Source organism: Rhineura floridana, chromosome 15 (assembly GCF_030035675.1).
Source record: "Rhineura floridana isolate rRhiFlo1 chromosome 15, rRhiFlo1.hap2, whole genome shotgun sequence".
NCBI classification, from domain to species: domain Eukaryota; kingdom Metazoa; phylum Chordata; class Lepidosauria; order Squamata; family Rhineuridae; genus Rhineura; species Rhineura floridana.
Genome location: NC_084494.1, coordinates 36,279,928 through 36,295,995, shown reverse-complemented (window position 1 = coordinate 36,295,995; position 16,068 = coordinate 36,279,928). Strand labels below are relative to the sequence as shown.

At 47.2% G+C, this 16,068-nt stretch overlaps 2 protein-coding genes and 1 long non-coding RNA gene across 10 annotated transcripts in view; 1 reads left to right on the top strand and 2 right to left on the bottom strand.

Moving 5' to 3' along the window:
• Positions 1–9,537, bottom strand: part of ALKBH6 (alkB homolog 6) — a 26,274-nt gene extending 16,737 nt beyond the window's left edge. For 3 of the 6 annotated variants that reach the window (XM_061596754.1, XM_061596755.1, XM_061596756.1), the window contains exons 1-6: positions 9,083–9,537; positions 8,153–8,314; positions 4,479–4,547; positions 3,301–3,361; positions 600–751; positions 330–446 (exon numbers count right to left, since the gene is read on the bottom strand). In XM_061596754.1, coding sequence (XP_061452738.1) covers positions 330–446; positions 600–751; positions 3,301–3,361; positions 4,479–4,547; positions 8,153–8,206 — 453 coding nt within the window. In that variant the 5' untranslated portion in view covers positions 8,207–8,314; positions 9,083–9,537. The remainder of the gene's footprint in view (positions 1–329; positions 447–599; positions 752–3,300; positions 3,362–4,478; positions 4,548–8,152; positions 8,315–9,082) is intronic. The other 3 variants (XM_061596757.1, XM_061596758.1, XM_061596753.1) reach the window with 3 other exon arrangements.
• Positions 8,851–12,511, top strand: LOC133370434 (uncharacterized). Its single transcript, XR_009759131.1, has 3 exons — positions 8,851–8,996; positions 9,096–9,199; positions 12,426–12,511. It is a non-coding gene; the product is annotated as an uncharacterized LOC133370434 (long non-coding RNA).
• CLIP3 (CAP-Gly domain containing linker protein 3) overlaps positions 12,377–16,068 on the bottom strand; it is a 36,795-nt gene continuing 33,103 nt past the window's right edge. For 2 of the 3 annotated variants that reach the window (XM_061596751.1, XM_061596752.1), the window contains exon 14: positions 12,377–16,068. In XM_061596751.1, the coding sequence (XP_061452735.1) occupies positions 16,014–16,068 (55 nt within the window). In that variant the 3' untranslated portion in view covers positions 12,377–16,013. The other variant, XM_061596750.1, reaches the window with a different exon arrangement.

Sequence of the window (16,068 nt, the reverse complement as noted above, 5' to 3'; positions counted from 1 at the left end):
GGTTCGCGGCGCACTGTAAAACATAAAAATGTTCTGGCGCACTTCGTGTACAAAATTAAAAATATATTAATGTATTTTAAACTATGAATAAAAATAACTTAATAATAATATACTTTCATAATATTCACGGTACACCTAGCCACCTCTTGCAGCACACCAGTGTGCCCCGGCGCACCGCTTGGGAATCACTGCCCTAGAGAGCCACTGCTAGTCAGTGCAGACAGCAGATGGACAAGTGCGCCTCCCTTGGACTCCTTGATCCTCACCCCCAGCAACAAATGAGCTGCCCACCTCAGTGGCCCTGAGCAAAGCTGCCTGACAGTATTCACCTCTTTGCCTTCCGTTTGCTGCCCTCTGCTGACGGGATGGTAGAAGTCGAGGAGGGCGTGAGACCCCAAGTTGATGGTTGTGACAGTGGGAAAATAGAGGGGTCCATCCTCGTGAGGCTGTAAGCAAAACAGACCGACGTCAGGCAGAGAAAAGAGGGTGACCTTTTTTGCCCAAAAAAGTTGAGATAAGAGTGGATGGGAGAGCAGAGTCCCAAAACCACCCCCAGCCCCCAATTTCAAGGCACAGGCCCCACACATAAGACAGGTTACCATGATGCCCTCGCCAGCGCGATACTCGTTCACCAGGATGTGATTCGCCAGTTTCCCTCCAAAAACCTCAAGAGAGGACACTTTGTCAGCGTAGGCCTGAAGCCAGGGGGGCAGCTTCTCGAGAATCATCCCTTTCGGATGAGGCAGCCCTCCTGAGAGGAAAAAGAGAGATTTAAAATGTGATCTGCACCACAGCTGGTGAGCACTTGGCCCTCCAGGTGTTGCTGGACTACAACTCCCATCACTCCAGACCACTGGCCTTGCTAGCTGGAGGTGATGGGAGCTGGAGTCCAGCAACATCTCTACTAGAATATTGTTGTTTAGATGTTTTATCACTTGTGCGTTTGCTGCCCCTGGTTCCTTTGGGAGGAAGGGCAGGATATAAATTTAATATAACAGCAACATCTTGAGCACCATAGGCTCTCCACCCTGATTTACAGTCTGGGCCTCTCGGTTTTAAATGGAGTTTCAGTTTTTAATTTGCGTTTTTATTGTTTTATACTGTATTTTGAAAATTATTTTCATTTTGCTCTGTGAGCTGCTCAGAGATCTGTTACACAGCAACTATATAAACGCAGTTAACAAAATAAACCTGAGACTCCTCTCCTGCTATGAACCAATCCGGTCCCTTAGATCTTCATCTGAAGCCATTTTCCAAGTCCCTTCTATGGCAGGGGCTTGGAGGAGAAGGAGGGGGGAAGGGCTTTTTCAGTTGTGGCCCCCCGTTTGTGGAATGCTCTCCCCAGTGAGGTCTGCCTGGGGCCTTCACTGACATCGTTTCCATGCCAGGCAAAAACTTACCTTTTACTCTACGCTTTTGATGGACTATGATGATGATTCTGTGTTTGCTATGAGGGGGTTAATTTTTTAATGAATTGCATCTGTTTTTGTGTGAATGTGTCAATGCATTTTACTGACGCTTATGTTTTAAAATATGCTGTTAAGTCGCTTTGAGACTTTTTCAAGTCTGATTATTGTTATTTTATTTATTATTGTTGTTGTTATTGATGATGATGATGATGATGATGATGATAATAATAATAATAATAATAATAATAATAATAATAATAATAATAATAATAAAAAGGGGTGGGGGACCCTGCACCCCTTTAAACAAAGCTAACTCCTGCCCAAGGTAAGAAATGGCAGAGGAATGCAGCACCATCTAGAAACCTGAATTCTTATACCTACAAAAGCAGCTTAATCACTTGTCAAAATCTGGCAGCAGGACACATGTCTGTCTTTCTCTCTTGACATGGGGGAGATGTGAAGAATAAGTGGCTTCTAAAAAAGAGATTGGACAAACTGATGGAGTTCTATCAGCGGCCATTAACCACAATGGCTACATGAAGCCTCCAGCTTCAGAGGCAGTGTACACTACATATCAGCTGTTGGGAGGGCTACTCCCTTCAAGCCTTGCTTCTGGGTTTCTGGCTTGAGGTGGACTGGATGGGCCTTTTGTCTGATCCCAGCAGAGCTCTGCAGATGCTCTGAATCCAGAGGTGGGGAACCTGTGGATATCGCTAGACTCCCGTCAGCCCCAGCCAGCATGGGCTACGCTCAAGGATGATGGCAGTTGTAGTCCAACAACATCTGGAGCGCCACAGGTTCCCCACCACTGTCTTCACCCAACACGGTGATTTTCCACATGTGGAAGGCCACACGAGAGTTTCATCAGGCAGTCCCTCCCTCCGGACAGTTTACCTCATGAACTGTTTACCTCATAACAGAAGCCAACAGTCCAGCAACGAGCAGGCCGAGTCACTCGCTGGCCAGCCATGGGGAATTTCCACTGCCACCCCCCCTCCACCCATATTTGGAAGAAATGTTTGTGGGGGGGGGCAGAAAGGGATGACAGTAGAAGCCAGGACAGCAAATGTGTTTGGGCAGTTTTTTTATGGTTTCACTGGTCGGAAAAGTGTTGCCCCAGCTTTCACCTTACATTTGTGGCATGTTCTGGTTCTAATTCCTGCTTTTCGCTTTCAGTTGTGTAGTTGAACTATATTCTTGCTATTGAATTTTAATGTGCTTTAAAGAAAAAAACTGCTCCAAGTACAATTGTAGAACAAGCGAGACATAAATAAGTTAGTATCCTCTGAGAAGTGAACATATTTGAAAGACAGACAGGACACACTCTATCCGTCTGTTTTCCTCCCAACACACAAACCATCAAATAATATCTATAGGACAGTCTTCGCCAACCTGGCGCCCCCCACTAGCCCCAGCCAGCATGCGCCTGTGTCTGTGCCGGTTTAATAATCCATCCCTCTTCCCAGAGAATGCTGGACACTGGAGCTCTGTGAGAGGAACAAGGGCTTCCTAACAACGCTCAGCACCGTTCACAAACGACAGTTCCCTGGATTCTTTGGGGGAAGTCATGACTGTTTAAAGTGGTATCGTACCGCTTTAAATGGGTAGCAGAAGTGGGACCTAAATGGCTACGCAACTCTTTGCTGCAACAAACCACTCGGTACGGGGGATGTGAGGAGGTGCTAAGCAGGAAAAAATAGCAATAGCAATAATAATAATAATAATAATAATAATAAGACTGTAGGATAAGGAAGGTCTGTAGCACCAATTCAATAAATGATTGTCCAAAACACTAGCCTTCCCATCAGCCTGGACACAACCTAAGCCACCCACAAACCAGTGTCGTATAATGTTACGCATGCAGAGTCGCACAGACACACACAAAATCTACCCCAGTTCTGCAGCCTCCTCCCCGACAGCTGAGTCCACTTGGGCTTGGGGGCATCATAAACCTGGAGACAGAAAACACAAGATAGTCCCATGCAAACGACAAGCATCAGAAGGACACTGGGTGCACTCAGCCGTCTTCCAAAGCATCACACAGATACGCTTATAATCTCAGCTCCCTCTCTCTGAAACAGGAACACTTAAGTCCAGGGGTGTGGTTGTCCGGGGTTGTAGACCTGTTACTTTTTTGGGAGCAGGGTCCCAGTCAGGTCCCTATGTATGAGCCAATCAGCATGAAAAGGGAGTGTGTTAGCCACTAAGAGTCCTTGTCCTTTTGTGCTGACTGGAACCAATGAAAGGAGGTGAGTCAGCCGCTGGGAAGACTCTACTCAATAGCTAATACACAACCTCTGCTTTCCTGGCTGATCGGCTCCTAGGGACATCTGCTATAGTGGATAATGGACTTGTGAGATGACATGGAGAGCATGGGAGAAGAGGGAAAGTGGAAAAGGGGGGCGTGGCTGTGATTATCATGGAGGGACCCTGCACTTCTGAATTTGCCACTGTACTGCTGCTTACATCTTCCATCACAGCAGCGCCATGGAAGGACAGGGAGAGTAAACAATCCCGCCCACTATAACGTTGTACAGAAATTACCACTACGGCTGGAAATCAGTTTATTGAAAGCGAAAAGGGTGCACATCATTTGAATGCCAGCCACTATTTGACAGCTGAAAGATACTGTTCCTGGCAACTTCAACATTGTCAGCTGCGAGGGTATGTGACTGTTTTAATTTTAATTGTTTTACCACTTGCCACCCTGGGCTCCTTTGGTTTGCCACCCTGGGCCCTTTGGGATGAACAGTGGGATACAAATTTAATAAAGAAATAATAACAGTAACAGCAGCCGCTTTTATTTAAAAAAAGATTAGATTAATCCAGGAAAATGTGCCTGTCAACAGCCGTGATATCTAGGAACAGGCCTCTGAGTTTGGAGGCAGTCTACCTCTGATTATCAGATATTAGAGGCCACAACAGAGGAGGGCCATTGCCATTATGCCCAGCTTTTGAGCTTGCCAGAGGCTTCTGGCTGGTCACCATCGAAGGCCATTGGTTTAATTCTTACTGGGCATTGGTTTAATTCTTAACACACCACAGAAAGGCTAAATTAAACGCACACACCTGTTGCAAAAGATATACCTCCTCTGCTTCTGTGATGAAATCTGGAACATAATAGGCAAGCGGTGGAGACTGCAAACAGAAGAGAGAGTCTGAAACTACAAAATGCATCTCTTAAAAAAGAAAGCCCTTATCTTCCAGCCGTTGCCATGTGATCTAGGAAAACTTTGCACGCTACTCAATCATAGTTAGGGTCATGGCACTTTGTGTGAAAAATGAGTAATATATATAAAATGCACATTTTCCCCCAAAACACAAAAGCATTTTATAAACCACTGCCACATTTCCATCTCTACAGAAACCTTAGTGCCCCTCAGTTGAAAGTGTTTTATCCCTGACCGTCCCATTAAAGGTATATTTATTTATCACCTTTCAGGATACAAACCTTCCAAGAAACATTAAACTGCATTTTTAAAAAGCACAATAAACAATATCAACATGTGCAAAGCCATCAGGATCCTTCCCACAGGGCAGTCGGTGGTAGAACAATAGAATGGATAATGGAACGGATCAAGGAATTTCAGAAGAAAATCACCCTGTGCTTTATAGATTACAGCAAAGCCTTTGATTGTGAAGATCATGAAAAACTACAGAATGCTTTAAAAGAAATGGGGGTGCGACAACATCTGATTGTCCTGATGCGCAACCTATACTATGGACAAGAGGCTACTGGAAGGACAGAATATGGAGAAACCAACTGGTTCGGATGTCAGACGGGTGTATTTTATCAAAATATTTGTTTACTCTATATGCAGAACATATCATACGGAAAGCAGGATTGGACCAAGATGAAGGAGGTGTGAAAGATGGAGAAATATCAATCATTTAAGATATGCAGATGATATACTACTAGCAGAAATCAGTAATGATCTGAAATGAATGCTGATGAAAGTTAAAGAGGAAAGCACAAAAGCAGGACTACAGCTGACCGTCAAGAAGACTAAAGTAATGACAACAGAAGATTTAAGTAACTTTAAAGTTGACAATGAGGACATTGAACTTGCCAAGGATTATCAATACCTTGGCACAATCATTAACCAAAATGGAGGGAATAGTCAAGAAATCAGAAGGCGGCTAGGACTGGGGAGGGTAGATATGCGGTGGCACGCTTAATAAAGCAGAGCCGTCGCCGGGACCATGTCACCCCAGTGTTGATGGAGCTACACTGGTTGCCAGTTGTGTACCAGGTCCAATTCAAGGTGTTGGTGTTAACCTTTAAAACCCTATACAGTTTCGGCCCAGTTTATCTGAAGGAACGCCTCCAGTATCACCAAATATGCCGCCAAACAAGATCAGCCTCACAAGACCTTCTCTCGGTCCCACCGGTGAAAACAGCTAGGCTGGTGCGGACCAGAGAGAGGGCTTTTTCGATCGTGGCCCCCACCATCTGGAACTTGCATGCCTCCTCCCTGATGGCTTTTCGCCGAGCCTTAAAGACCTGGCTATTCAGGCAGGCCTATGGGATCTCTGGGGTGGGCTAGGTTCTTATACTGTATTATTGAAGGGATGGTTTTAGATGAATTGATGTTAATGTTGTGATTGTTGATTGTATGTGTTTTATATTGTATTTCATATTGTTGTAAGTCGCCCAGAGTGTCCGTTAATTCGGACAGATGGGCGACTAACAAATAAAATTTATTATTTATTATTATTATATATATGAGAGAACTAGAAAAGGTCCTCAAATGCAAAGATGTATCATTGAACATCAAAGTCAGGATCATTCAGACCATGGTATTCCCGATCTCTATGAATGTATGTGAAAGTTGGACAGTGAAAAAAGCGGGTAAGAGAAAAATCAACTAATTTGAAATGTGGTGTTGGAGGAGAACTTTGTGCGTACCATGGACAAAATAATTGGGTGTTAGAACAAATTAAACCAGAACTATCACTAGAAGCTAAAATGATGGAACTGAGGTTATCACACTTTGGACATGTAATGAGAAGACATGATTCACTAGAAAAGACAATGATGATGGGAAAAACAGAAGGGAGTAGAAAAAGAGGAAGACCACACAAGCGATGGATTGATTCTGTCAGCTCTACACTGCATCAGCAGTGTCAGGGGGGGCTGGAAATTCCTGGGTCTCTGGCAGGGAAGGAAAGCCAGCAGTCGGGTTGTAAATCTGCCAGGCCTATCCGAAGCGTACTTGCCGAGTCAGAAGTCCAGAAGCGAGGTCAGTGGAGGTCCGGGATCAATTGCCAAGGAGGTCAGTCAAAGAGATGCTGTAGGGAAACTAGGTCTACACAAAGCCACGCCTGACGTTGCAGTCAGCAACAAGCTGCAGCCAAGGTGTGCCTTATAAAGAGCAGGATGGACAGCAGGTGTGAGCCCTCAGCGTTTGGGCCTTAAGGAGACAGGCCTGCCTCTCTTCTGCCTGACCTTCTGCTGTCTACGTTCTGCAGGTGAGGGGGGAGTATCCTGTTCACTGTCTGTGTCTGGCTGCAGGGCCTCTGCTGTCCCTGGGGTGCTCTGCAGCTGAGGGGCAGAAGGAGCTGGATTCTCAGGAGGCTCCTCCGTGTCTCCTGCTGCTCCTGGGTCTGCTGCTGTTACTCCCGAGTCGTCCTCATCTGAGGAGTCCTCTGACGGGGCCATGACAGATTCCATAAAGGAAGCCACACACCTGAACTTGCATGATCTGAACAGGGTGGTTTATAACAGATGCTATTGAAGGCCCCTGATTCATTTGGTTGCCATAAATCGTAATCTTGAAGGCGTGTTGAAGGCACATAACACACACACACACAGTAGGAAGGGGATAATCCAGATAGAGCAAGTTGTTCTGGGGTGGCAATTGCCTGCCCCCTTCTCTCCTGGATAACTACCATTTTACTAGTCTCTCGCTCTTCCCTGATATGGTTGCCAATCTCTTTGCAGTCCACTGTAGCTGCGTGACCTTAACTAGGTCTCAATAGAAGGAGATTATCTCATGCCTGTGAAAAGCATCACCTCCTGATTTCAGTGAATGAAGAGGCTGTTAAATTGATCAGCTGACTGCCAGCACTTATAAAGTGCTATGCACAGGGCTGCCAGTCACCTGATTGGAGGTGCCTGCACACCCCCTTTTGGCCCAGCCCTGTCTTTACCTGCCCCACACCTTACGTCATGTATGACATCAGCTGTAGGGCAAGTAGGTGTTGCCTGGGCAAAAGTACCTGGCAGGCCACAAGGGGAAGGTTCTCCACCACTGCTTTAAAGGCACAAGACCAGAACAGGGCATTCCCTTCCCCTCTGCCCTGTTCAGCTGGCAGTCCTATATACTGTCTAGGCAGCTCACACAATCCACATCCAGTATCACTCCCAAATGCAAAGGCGTATGTGGACAGGCACATCTGAACTGAGACCCTGGAAACATATTACATACCAACCTTACTCCTTTTAGAAAACATTTTGAAACAGCAGTCAAACAAAGCTGCTTTTATTGATTTTAAAAACAGGGTAAAGTAACAACCACCACAATCACTTTTTTTAAAAAAAGGTAGAAGCAAATGTGAAATTTGAAGTTTGTAGTAAACTTGACTACTTAACTTTCCGTCTGATTCACTTCTAGCTCTGTGAGCAAGTGTGGGGTGAGATGTCTCATTCCTATCACTGAATATGATACGGAGCTTTCCAAATCCATAGCTAAGCCCCAGCAAGCCTCTAGGAACAAAGCATCCCTCCTCCAAGGCAGTACCTGCGTTACGCGAAACGGCTCCAGTGCCAAAATTCCAGCACATGTTGCTGCCATCTCGGAAGGAGGACTTGCCACACGGCTGAGTTGGGCTTTCTTAACTTCTTCTCAGCCCATCACAACTCCATGGGCTTCAACAAGACAGGTGGCCTCCCTGTTGCTTACCTGGGAAAGACAGCAACACCACAACAGACTGTATCAGGAAACTGATTTACTTTGAGGAAGGCCATCTGGATCCTCCTGGCCAGAAAAATCCGTCCTGGAGGCATTTGCTCACAGCCAGCCCTTGTTACTTTTACTTCCCTCTCCATCTTCAACCTTCCTTCCCATCTCTGCTGCTTCTGGTCCTGCATTCTCTGTCCTTAAACAGTAAGCTCCTCAGGACAGAGTCCTCTCTCCAGTTCCTCCCACTTCCCTTCACTCATAAAGACCATTTTATTGTATGAGACTTTCAAATAATATTTTAAAGGCCTTTTTTAAAAATGATGGTTCTAACAGCTGTTTTAATGTCTTTATTGTATTTTTGTTTTGACATGTTATATTATCATTTTATTTGTACACTACCCTGAAAACTAATGGTGTGGGAATTATTTGATTAACAAACAAGACAGACAAAGCTCCACGTCCCTTAACGCTGCTGTGTAAATACTACTTTGAACAGCAGCTTAACATGCTGAATTTCTGCCTATCGGGCAGTTCTTAGGCCTGCAAAATGGGGACAGCGGGTGGGTAGGTGGATGGGTGCAATCCCGGTCTGTCGCTCTCCCGTTCCAATGGATCCAGAGTCCAGACCTCAGGCCTCTCCAAAATAAACCAGGACTCCTAATTCCTAGCAGGCATCCCAAAGGTAGGAAAAAGGAAACGAGGAGTCCTGAGCTGCCCCCTCCCCACTGCAAAATCCCCCCCATTATAACTCCATGCTGTCTCACTCACTCATTTCCGACAGACAAGCAGCACACAGTTCCGGGTGGCTAGTTGACTGACAGCAGCAGCGGTCCAACGGGAAAGAAAAGAGATTCGGGAGGAGAAATCAGGAAGCGGCCAGGCTATGTAGGTCCCGCCTCACGTCGCCGAATCGAGCCAATCAACTCTCTGAGGGCGAGCCGTTGCTGTTGAGCTCGGTGCTGGTCAAAATAAGGGTCGTAGGAGCAGGGCAAGACTCAAAGATGAAGGGGGGGCGCGGTTAGCGAACAATAAAGGACAGTGAGAGCCAGGAGGATGCCTGGGTTCTTTTGGGGGGAGGAGAGGCGCCAGGACGCCTGGGTTCTTTTGGGGGGAGGAGAGGCGCCAGGACGCCTGGGTTCTTTTGGGGGGAGGAGAGGCGCCAGGACGCCTGGGTTCTTTTGGAGGGAGGAGAGGCGCCAGGACGCCTGGGTTCTTTTGGAGGGAGGAGAGGCGCCAGGACGCCTGGGTTCTTTTGGGGGCAGGAGAGGTGCCAGGACGCTTGGGTTCTTTTGGAGGGAGGAGAGGCGCCAGGACGCCTGGGTTCTTTTGGGGGCAGGAGAGGTGCCAGGACTCCTGGGTTCTTTTGGAGGGAGGAGAGGTGCCAGGACGCTTGGGTTCTTTTGGAGGGAGGAGAGGCGCCAAGACGCCTGGGTTCTTTTGGAGGGAGGAGAGGCGCCAGGATGCCTGGGTTCTTTTGGAGGAAGGAGAGGTGCCAGGATGCCTGGGTTCTTTTGGGGGGTGGAGAGGTGCCAGGACGCCTGGGTTCTTTTGGGGGCAGGAGAGGTGCCAGGACTCCTGAGTTATTTTAGAGGGAGAAGAGGAAAGGTTACTAACCATGATTGCTCATTGTAGCCTTTGCCATCCTGGTGCCCTCCAGATGCTGGTGGATTACAACTCCCATCTGCCCCAGGCAGTACAGCTGCAGTCCAACAACATCTGGAGCCTGCATGTGCAGAGAGGCAATATATCTTGGAGTTGGGGCACAAGTGTCAAAGGGGTGCTGCTGCCCCCTTCTTCCAGCTGTGCTTCTTGATTGTCATAATAGGCACCTGACTGGCCATTTCTAGAAAGGGAACACTGCGCCTTGGGTCAAATGCAATGAGGCAACTCTTATTGGCCCAGAATTAATGAGGAGTCATGAATTTTTTTCTTTATACAAGGAAAAGAGGCAGTGGGTGGGGAGTAGGAATTTCTGGAAGGGTGATGGGAGTCGAGGGCTCTGGATGTTCTGGAAAGGGAGTCAGGGCTGACACTTGGGCTTCCTGGGAAATTCACTGAGGTGAATGCAAAGGGTTGCAAGGACCTGGAATGGGGGTGAAACAGGACTTTGTGGAGTTTTCCGGGAGGAAGAATGGCTCTGGCGCAGCCTTTGCCAGCCTGGTGTTCTCCAGATATTTTGGACTGCAACACTGCACAGCTGAGGCTATTGGGAGTTGCCCTCTGCACAAGGCTGGAGAAGGCTGCCCTAGTTCCTCAAAAGCCCAAGTGAATGCAACTGTTTTGATTGGCTGCATAAATGACAAAAGAGATGCTCCTTAATCAAGCTCCCTAGGGAGCCACCACCAAGGAGCCCCAACCCCTCACTCACTCCACAGGTGGGAGCTCCCATAGAAGGGTCTCTGAAGATGAACGTGGCGGCAGGAAGGTTTACATGGGAGGAGGTGGTTCTTCACATAACCCCCAGCCTGGGGTGGATATAGGCATGACTGTGTTAGCTGGGGCTGATGAGTGCTGGAGTCCAAAATATCTGGAGGGTATCAGGCTGGCAAGGGCTGCTTTGGTGGAACTGAAGCTAAAGCAAAGGATGCTGGGAGTCTGATCTCTTGGGTTCTTTTGCAGGAGAGCTGGGACTAGCACATGTGATGGAACAGGCTGGGAGGCTGCCTTGGATGGCTTGTAGTTGAATTCTCTGGAAGTTGCTTACCCAGACCTCTTCATTCTGAAATCCTTGCATCCCAGTTCTGCCTGTCCAGGAGTTCCTTCCCCAGCCTTTCCCCTTAGTTCCTATCCTAACTCCCAGAATACCTGTGTCACCCAGAACAGCTGTGTGATGTCATCTCCCTTCCTTCAAACCCCAACTTTTCTGTTCATCCTTTGGCACAACTCCTTAGTCCTCATACTCCACTGTAATTTAAGAGTCTGCAACTGAAATAATCCCATATTCTCTTGTTTACACCTCTTCCCTTCGTTGCCTCTGCTGTGTTCAGTTTCACATTGTAAACCCCTTGGGGCAAGGACTTTATGGGGTTATGCCAATAGAAATATCCCTGCTGCTTTCAGATTCCTAATCCTGGACTTTTCCTACTTTCCAATCCTGAGTGCTTTTGTTGGAAGTGCAATAGTAGAGATCATTCCGTGTGTAACTTAAGGGTTAATTCTGCTGTCAGGGAGAGAACTAGCCAAGAGGGGGCCGGTAGAGAAATTGCAGAGCAACCGGGGCAGGCGTCTGATCTTTACTGGGGTAGCACGTGCCCTGATAGGCTATTTACAAAGAAGGTATGTTGGGGAACTTGGGGTTCAATCTGCACTGAACAAGCCTGTCAAAAAGATTTTAAAAACCTGTTTATTTGGCTGAAGTTGTATACTGTTTGAGAGCCAGTGTGGTGTAGTGGTTAAGGTGTTGGACTACAACCAGGGAGACTACGGTTCGAATCCCCACACAGCCATGAAGCCCACTGGGTGACCTTGTGCCAGTCACTGCCTCTCAGCCTCAGAGGAAGGCAATGGGAAACACCCTCTGAATACCGCTTACCCTGAAAACCCTGTTCATGGGGTCGCCATAAGTCAGAATTGACTTGAAGGCAGTCCATTTTTGTATACTGTTTTGTTCAGTTTGTTCAGTAAACTTCTACCAGGATTTTCTCTCTGGACTCCATCTGCGTTATTGAAGAGCCTCTGCTAACATTTCTAGCATCTCTACATGTGATAACTACTCTGAACTTCACCCACTGGCATCACATTTGGGTAATATGTTTCGAACTCTTGGCTTTTTGCTATATTTCTGGGGTCAGCTCTTGTCTGTAGCTCTTGGACTAGATCAGGATGACCCAATGCAGTACCCTCCTGATGTTGTAGCCTACAACTCCCATCTTCCCTGTTCATTGCCCATGCTCGCTGGCGCTCATGGCAGCTGCAACAGCTGTAGGGCACCAGGCTTGGCTGTTGCACTGGGCTAGATTATTGCCAGTTCATCTCTGACAGAGAGAGTAGAAAGGGAGAGTTCTGTACGCAATGCACATAGAAACACTTTTTATTAATTTGTTAATAACAGGTAAGCAATAGCATAGTGATATTTTTGTCATGCTAAGTACCCCCTCCCCTTTTCTTCCAGTGAGCCTGGACGGACGGGAATCGGGTAAGACAGAAATCATGCAAGATTCAACAGAGAGCTCAGCAGAGGGCATGGCAAGCCATCTCACTCGACAGTTTACAAAGTTATTTTGTTTGTTTAAAAAATAAAGAATATACGCGTAGGCCAAAAGAATACAATCCAGTGTGATTTCTATATTAAAAGGAAGGAGATATTACGGAAAGCCACTGCGGAGGCCCTGCTGCCGAGACTGGGATGTCAGTGGCAAGTTGTAATAGCTACGTTTGGGGAAGATGGCGCAGCCCCAGCTGTGATTTCTACAGCGCGGGCATTGACCCCCTGGTTCATAAGGGAAAGTGCAGGGACACACCAGGGCAGCCGCGGCTGGTGGCCCCGTATCAGCTCCTTGAAAGTTCAGACTAAATCTCAGAGCGGATCCCACTGCCACACCGACATGGAGCCACCAGCCACGCCTGCACCAAGGTTTCTTCCCAGAGTGGCCAAGGTGAAGATGAAATCAACGGAAAGGTTTATTTATTGCTGGTCAATGAAAGATTGCAGGGGGCTTCCTAAAAGTCTAGTGATAGAGTTTCAAGGACAAGTGAGTGTGGAGGGCGTGTCTATTTACAGTTTAATAATGGTGAGCTGATGGCAAAATATGGGTGCAAGGTAGGGGCTCCTTAGCATCTCAAAACAACAAAGAGAAAATGGGGGGTGAGGGTCTAGGATGAAGTGGACTGGAAGAGACAAGCTAAGAGCCTAGGACTATAATTTTCTACATACCAGTCTTTCCCAAAGCCCTGGCATGGTTTAACTATGCTTTTTGGGGTGGTGGTGCTGGAATGCAAACATCCTCTCATTACGTGGCAGTCGAAAGGATGCCCAAACAGCCTTCATTTCTTGTGTTTGTTTTATGCCATTTAGTAGCTGCATGACAAACAGAAATTCAACAGGTGTAGTATCATTACAGGAAGCCCCAAAAGGCTGCATCGGTTGGATTTTGGTGCACCTGTTAGATTTCTGCACATACAACGGACGCTGAAGGCAGAGGGCTTCTAAAAGCAGCAATCCTAGTAATCTTCCCACAGCCTTCTGTTTGGTTTTCAGGACTGCTATTTCCAGCCTCCAAACTGAGTTTGCAGGTGTGTCAATGAAGGAAACAGAAGCACATGCAGAGGGGTGGACAGGTAAGCAATTTGCTCAGAAGGTGGGGAAACAGTCTGTTCTTCACTCCTTTCCCAAGCAGGGAGAAAGTCTGGGAATCTTAGCTGGGTCTGAAAGGAAATTATGCAGACTTCTTTCTTTCCTAATTGCATACTTTTCCTGAATTCAGATGCCACCTGGGTTGAATCCAAAATCTCAGAATATTTAAAGTGCTGATGCAGAGATCCCTCCACCAAAACGGTGATCAGATTTGAAGATTTTGCTCTTCGAGTTCACTTTTTAACACCATTGTGTTTCCTGCTCTGTTCTCCTTTGTTAACTTTAGCAAAAGCCGGAACCCAGGAACTCTGCTCCATCCAGCTTGCCAGCGCCAAGGGCTGTTCCAATAGGGGTGCACCTCTGTGTTTTTTGGCTGTCCCCCAGTTTCAATTACACCGTTTTCAAGGGAACTAAGACAGGAACCTCTGAGCAAATGGCATGTGTTTGAAATGTTAACCAGGATGGATTAAGCTCTAATACGTTGCAGTGAATAAATGCTGGAGGGAGAATAAACTGAATTACAAGCAGTCTTTGCCATCCTGGTGCTTTGAGGCTGATGGGAGCTATAGTCCAAAACTTCCAGAGGGCACCAGGTTGCAAAGGCTGAGTTATAATATTTCTCTTCCCCCTCCCCCAATTTTTTTAACGGGGAAAAAGTGACTTCTGGAAATATATGTTTGATATACGCACAGAGACAGACACATTACACACCGTTACAGGCTGGTTTTGGGCGATTTACTCCTCCCTGTATGCTAACTCACACATACATTTGCTAAGCACAGCTGCTAATACAACATTTCACTCGAGGTGTCTTCTTGCATCTGTACCCCCACAGATAATTTTTTCCCCTTTTAAAATCCCAAAGAAAACTAAATTGGTTAGGCAAGTCTGTGTGCTCAGAGATGATACAAACTGGTATGAAAAAGGTTTTTGGCATGGTGGACTTCTGCTCCTGTTTTGAGGATAGTGAGAAAACCATACCAGAGTCAGCCTTGGCCAACGTGGTGCCCTCCAGACGTTTTGGACTTCAACTCCCATCAGCCCCCGCATCATATGGCCGTGCGGGCTGATGGGAGTGTAGTTCACCTGGAGGACACCAAGTTGGCAACAGCTGCGTTACTGCTTAAAGCTGAAATCCTATATGGCGCTTTTTGTTCTCTAGGGCAGCACTGGGGAGGCAGGAAGTGCTTCTTCCTGTTTCCTAAGCCTCTCCGAGACCTTGTAACCATGCCAGAGGGAGAAGGGGCCCTTTGGCAAAGGCATAAAGAGACTACAGTCTCCCCTTCCCCTGTTTACGAGATCGGCAGGGAGGTTGAAACCTCTCCACTCTCATCAGAAGAGCCTGCTGGATCAGGCCAGTGGCCCATCTAGTCCAGCATCCTGTTCTCACAGCAGCCAACCAGACACTTGTATGGAAAGCCTGCAAGCAGGACCTAAGCACAAGAGCAACTCTTCCCACTTGTGATTCCCACCAATGGGGATTCAGAGGAATACTGCCTCTGACAGTGGAGGTAGAAAATAACAATGATCGCTATAATCTGACTGCATTCCTGCTCTCTGGACCTAAGAAGAGCCCTGCTGGGTCAGGCCAAAGGTCCGTCCAGTCCAGCTTCCTGTTCTCGCAGTGGCTAACTGGATGCCACAATGGGAAGCTGGGAAGCCGGAACTGAGTGCAACAGCACTCTCCCAGCTTGTGATACTCGGCAACTGGCATTCAAAGTCATACTGTCGGCACTGCCCTAGTGGGGCTGAGGGTGGTGTTGGTGGGGAGAAACGGGGCCTGTAGGCCACCTCTGCTACACCTGCACATAAGGTGCATTGAACTCAAAGGAGTTGGCTTCTGAGCAGCCATTTTTAGAACTAAGTAGCTATGTACAGGAGTAACAAGTGACTCTCGGTTGCCTAGAGCAGCCTCTTTGCATGGGGCAGCTAAAACAAGGAGAGGATAGATAACATTAATCTCATCTTGAGCAACAGGGTTTGGCTTCCACCAAGACAATCTGCTTTGCATGTGTGATTTTCCAGCAGGTATAATTAAGAATTCCGGGGGGGGGGGAATGGTAGGAGTCAGAGACTCCTCTCCATACCATAGCTATTAGGTCTGCCTCCATATAAGTCTGAGCTGACTAATCGCATGAGTTTTGGAAAAAGAAGAGGTGCCAGAAGAGACCTGGTTGAGCTGAAATCCCAATGGGTACGAGTGCCAGGAAACAGAAGGGATCAGTATAGCATTTCTCACAAACTACCAGAGGGATGGTGTTAATATGTTTTAACAAGGCACTGGGGTTCACTAGAACGGCAATCAGGGAAGGAGAGATGATATAGAAAGAACTGAAGAGCAGTCTTTGATTACTTGGAGAGCGAAAAAACAGCAGAGGAACGAGGAAGAGGGCACCACGGGGAGGTTTACGACTGCATTTCCGCGCGGAGCATCCATGGGAACCAGCAGCAGAAAAGTAAC